This window comes from Corvus brachyrhynchos, unplaced genomic scaffold (assembly GCF_000691975.1).
Source record: "Corvus brachyrhynchos isolate BGI_N302 unplaced genomic scaffold, ASM69197v1 scaffold26, whole genome shotgun sequence".
In the NCBI taxonomy this organism is placed as follows: domain Eukaryota; kingdom Metazoa; phylum Chordata; class Aves; order Passeriformes; family Corvidae; genus Corvus; species Corvus brachyrhynchos.
Window position 1 is genome coordinate 2,199,165 of NW_008239324.1, and position 5,348 is coordinate 2,204,512.

A 5,348-nucleotide genomic window follows, 5' to 3' on the forward strand; every position below is an offset into this window, starting at 1 on the left:
CCACAGAGGCTATGAAGATTAATATATACTCATTCTAAAAACTGGGTGATTGATGTGCCCTGCAGGGCACACAAAGAGACACACAGACCACAAACAGCAATTTGTCCTCAAAGTAAAAAGGGAGAATGCAGGCAATTCTCAGTCCTGTGCTCAACCATTCACTTATCCCAAAATATGCAAACTTCCTTCCCTTCCCTTTAGGATAAATAACTGCTGCTTTTGGAAATAGGATAATCTACATTTTCAAAGCATTGCAGAATGGAGAAGAAGTTAATTTCTGATGGCTCCACAGAATGCATGCATCACTTCCGACTGCTGAATGGACACCTCAGAATCAACCTTGTTCCTTAAGAATCTTTGCCAAAAGAATTCCAAGCATTTTCAGTGTCTTTTATAGTAATGATTTTTTCATAACTGATGCACTGAAGATGACCACAGTGCAACCCACCAGGAAATCCAAGTTAGCCAAGGTGTGACTACTGAGCCTAAATTGCTCTGCTCTGTGAAGGAGGAACCTGTATCAGCCTGTTGTTTACACCTGGCTGTTCACATGTGTTGTGTGAAATACCTCACTGGTAACTAAGCCCTGACATCAAATACAACAGCAATACTAATGATGTCTGTGCTATCAGCACTGTGGTACAACAGCACCCTCTCTTAGGGCACGGGTATTATCTGAGTATGGAACTGCAGAAGGAACCATCCAGACACTTTAGGTAGTTGGTGTCTGACTGGCAACTGCTTGGTATTTCCACCCCAGCTATATTTTGGGGTGAAACAGGCAAAGTTTGAGTAGTTTGTAACTTCTGAAAGCTGACTGCACCCTCCTACACCCACACCCCAGGTCAGAGCTGCTCCTGGGGAAATGGGGGGGGATGAAAGGTTCCCTCCTGCACAGCCTTGAGCAGAGCTGCCTCAAGCAAATGAGGAGGGACAGAACTCTGTGAGCAGGGACAGCACTCTGTGAGCAGGGACAGCATCACATCCCCCTCCCTCCATGGGTTGTTCACTGGACTCAGCTTCTGGACAGGTATGAAAAGGAACTTGTTAGCTACAGGTTAATATTTACCCCAAAATTCACATTCACGCTCAAGATGATCCCAAACCTATATTAAAATGGAGATCTATTTTTTGTATAGAAAGAATGATATAACAAAGCCCACATATCTTCAGTGCAACATTAAAAATCTTCCTTCACCCGAGGATCTCAAAACACTCTGCAAACAGCCTCACCCTCTGCAAGACTGCTGAGTAGAGGCTACTTTCCATTTTGTGAATTCCTACTTTGATAAGGAATCTGCTACTCCCTGCACCTCCTTCTAGTCAGGACTGAAATGTTCATAAAGTCATATCTCCTAAAGAGAGAGAGCACAGCAGAATTAGATTAGGAAAATGATAGAAAGCAACTGCTCAGATGAACAATTCAGTGAATGGTGTTCACTAAGCAGTAAATACAATTAATACTGAAGTCCTTTTCCTTTCTCAGTGTGGAAGAGATAGGCTGAGTTTCTCCATTACTGGAACTGACAGGAAAAAGCAACTAGAAGCACTTTGGATGGTCATCTCCACATCACTAGCTGTGTGATACTACCACAAGCAACACTGTACAGTCAACAGGTGCCCTAAGAAGTCAGTGCTAACATTTCCAAAGGGTGTAACTTGCACACTTCTCTGAGCTTATTAAGATCCACACAATTTATTTCTTGGTTTACTAACATTTTTACAGCAGCTCCCAAAAAATTTGAGCATCAGAAACACAAATGAAACCAGCACGACCACAACTTTGAACAGGGTGGAAGTTCAATGACACCCTTGTCACAGAACACAAATCAATATTCTGAAGGTCACTAAGGAAACCCCCTGCCAGAGCCAAGACTAAAACTCAGACTAGCATTTTTATCCATAACACTGTCCTCCTTGAAAAATATTCCAGTCTAATCTAGATTGAATGTTTGATTCTAATTTTGAACATTACAATTCTAATTCCATTCACAATGGAGGTTCTGTTTTCACCTCTTCAGTACTATTTTAACCAATTGGTTTTGTATGTTTTAATAAGGCCATAAACATGGTTGGTTCTAACCTAGTTTTAAATCTTGTTCTCTTCTCTCATTGCATTGTTCAGTGAAAAAAAAATCACAATTAAGTAATACCTAAAAGGAATCAATCAAATAATAAGAAAACACTAAGCTAAGGTTTATTTCCCCAGATGAAATATTGCGCTGCTTCCTGAAATAGTACTGCTGGCACACTTTGGATTTTGATGACAAAAATAATTTTACCAGCTAAGTATTTTAAATTGCAAAGGGAACCAGATGAACTAACATACTATGAAAGGATAATTAATTATTTCATTGCTCATGCTTTCTAACTTGCACTGTTTACAGCAGCTGCTTATTTAGCTGATTTAAGGATTCCTTTGTAGCCCATTTCAGGTTCATTGCAGATAACTCCCACTTACACTGCAAATCCTTCTATCCTGACATGCAATTCAAGGCATCAATGCAATCTCTTCAAGTGACTGTAGCATAGTCTCATTCCCTGCATGCTGGGACACGTGCAAGGCATGCTCCAAAAAGCCTGGATCTTTAAAGGGGAAAGTAGGGTTTACATGGTTTTTTTAAAGAAAGACACAATCTCAGGCCATTCTATTATATACAAAATAAAACTGGAAGTCTGTTTATTTGGTGGCAAAACAGAATTTACGATACATTCAGAAAGTCCAAAAAACCTTAGGAAAAGCAGACTCTCACAGGAAATGAAAAAACAGAAATAAATGGGTTGTGCAAAACTGGGATCTGAGAGTGTCAAGACTTAACATCAGATCTGTCATTGTAAAATGAGAACAATATTTACCCATAGCTTTCATATGTGTCACCATTTTGAAGGAATGAATGTTCCTCACTATCCTCTGAAGCCAAAAAGGACAGTTCACTATAACGGGAAATAAAACTGATAGTGGTTTAAGAGCAACATCTTTACAGTATCTAAACTACAGCCTTATTATAGTCACAATATTCATAATTATGAGATAACCTGACACAATTCACTCACTGTAGATGACCCACCAGGCAGAGAGCAAGATAAAGCAGAAAGCACAGAGAGGGGTCTCAATCCTGCAAATTGTCCTGCACGGACACATCCCAAAGTCCAGAGGACAAGGGTCATCCTGAGGTTAACAGCTGCCTATTCAAACAGAGGGATTTACTCACACAACATGGAGCGTGAGGTCACTGCTCAGACAGCACAAAGCTCTGTGAGCTATGAGGAGAAAGTGGCTGAACATGGAGTTACCATCCCTGGAGATATTCAATGCCAACAGAAACCCGTGGAACCCCTCTGGCTGAACCTGCTTTATGCAGGGGGTTTAACAGGGCAATATCCTTCCAACCTCAGCTGTTCTGTGATCCTTCAATATTCCATTCAAACACAATCTCTTAGATCAAAAGAAAGACACCAAGTGCCATAATCTCGGTGAGACTCCTCATAGTAAAACCTTGTGTCCACAGATCTCAGGGAAAGTTCAGGACTCTTTTGGACTTTGCAGGTGATTAAACACTTGGGAAAATATTCTCAAAGATTATGCATAAACCCCAATGGCATTTGCAGCCATATAGAATCCTTATATTTAGTATTTAGGAATACATAAGTGATTTTTTCTGCTTGTGAGCTAGAATTCTCATACCTCTGTGAACATGCCATTGATTTTATGTCTGGATGGTATCTTAGGGGATGCCTCAAGGCTGTTTCAAACCCACTCTCCTGCTGTACAGACAGGAAACAGGGAAATCAGCTATGACTGAGGGATGCCCTCCACTCCAGACACTCCGCACATCTCTACAGGTGCAGCAGCTCTGTGTAATCAGGTACAGCACCAGCTCCATCTTGAAATTTCTATTTAAGAGTCCAGGAGGTTCACCAGCAAGAAACCATTGCTAAAAAAAATCTTTAGTACTTACAGAATTCTTAGAATCTGTTTAGTTCTAATTCTTGCCAGCCATCAATCAAAAATACAACAGAGCCTACTGCATCTACTTCTGTCAAGGTTTTGCAAAACAGAAACTTGCAGGGTTTTAAGTAGTTTTGACACTGGATCCACTCTCTGGCATTCCCCAAGTGGCTCTGTTCTGCAGATGAAAAATGGAATACACCACAAGCCAGACTTTGATCATGTAATTCTTCATTGTTTTCCTATTACGGCTCTCTCCGGCAGACAGCTGGGGCTGCTGGTGCTGAACTCAGGAGCAGTTCTGCTGCAGCCAGGCAGTGCTGTGCAGTGTCTTCCCACTCAACCTCTGCACGGGGCACTGCAGACTCCTGTGGGTGTGTTCCGTGGCTCACACACACGACAAATGCAGCAGGATGTGGGACAGCCACTTTCATCCAGGGAGATGCTGTGAGCTCTCCCAGACATGGTGGAACATTTGAAGGCAGCTGTGGTACCCTCAGAGCACCAGGAAATCACAGAATCATTAACGCTGGAAAAGACCTCCAGGATCATCAAGTCCAACCTTTGACCCCACCTTGTCAACTAAACCACAGCACTGCCATGTCCAGTTTTTTCTGGCACACTTCCAGCACTTCCCTGTTCCAATGCTTGACAACCCTTTGCATGAAGAAATGTTTGACAAGTTCAGAAATTCCTCTGTCCACCCAAACTGCCCAGGGCTCAAGGGCTCCTAAGACTCTCAAGTGTCCCAGACCTCTGCAAAGCCTCACACCCCTGGGACGACACTTCCAGGCACTCCCTGAGGGAATCACAGAATGGTTTGGGTTGGAAGGGACCTTGAGGATCATCCAGTTCCAAGCCCCTGCCATGGGCAGGGACACCTTCCACTAGACCAGGTTGCTCCAAAGCCCATGGAGCTGCCTTGTGATGGGGCAGCCACTACTTCACCAGGCAACCTGTGCCAGGACCTCAGCACCCTCAGAGGGAAGAATTTCTTCGTAATATCCAATCTAACCCTACTTTCTTTCAGTCTGAAGTCATTCCCCCTTGTCCTGTCACTACACGTATTGCAAATAGTCTTGCGCCATCCTTCCTGTAAGTTCCCTTCAGGTACCGGAAGGCCACAAATAGGCGACCCTGAAGCCTTCTCTTTTCCAGGATGAACAATCCCAGTTCTCTCAGCTGGAGGCAGCTCTGCAGGTGGGCTCTGACCTCAGCGGGGCAGAGGGGCAGAATCCCCCCCTTCCCCTGCTGCCCACGCAGGGGGATCAGCCCAGGGCACGGGGGGTTCAGGGCCGGGGCAGGTCCAGCTCCCACCCACCAACAGCCCCGAGCCCTTCTCCCGGTGCTACCCCATCTCCCCATCCGCAGACCGGATCGATCCCCGGGGGCTGGCCCG

At 44.1% G+C, this 5,348-nt stretch overlaps 1 protein-coding gene across 1 annotated transcript in view; it reads left to right on the plus strand.

Moving 5' to 3' along the window:
- The first annotated feature begins 5,043 nt into the window (after positions 1-5,043).
- SDR42E1 (short chain dehydrogenase/reductase family 42E, member 1) overlaps positions 5,044-5,348 on the plus strand; it is a 4,027-nt gene continuing 3,722 nt past the window's right edge. Inside the window, exon 1 of the mRNA XM_008638698.2 lies at positions 5,044-5,149. Coding sequence (XP_008636920.2) covers positions 5,109-5,149 — 41 coding nt within the window. The 5' untranslated portion in view covers positions 5,044-5,108. The remainder of the gene's footprint in view (positions 5,150-5,348) is intronic.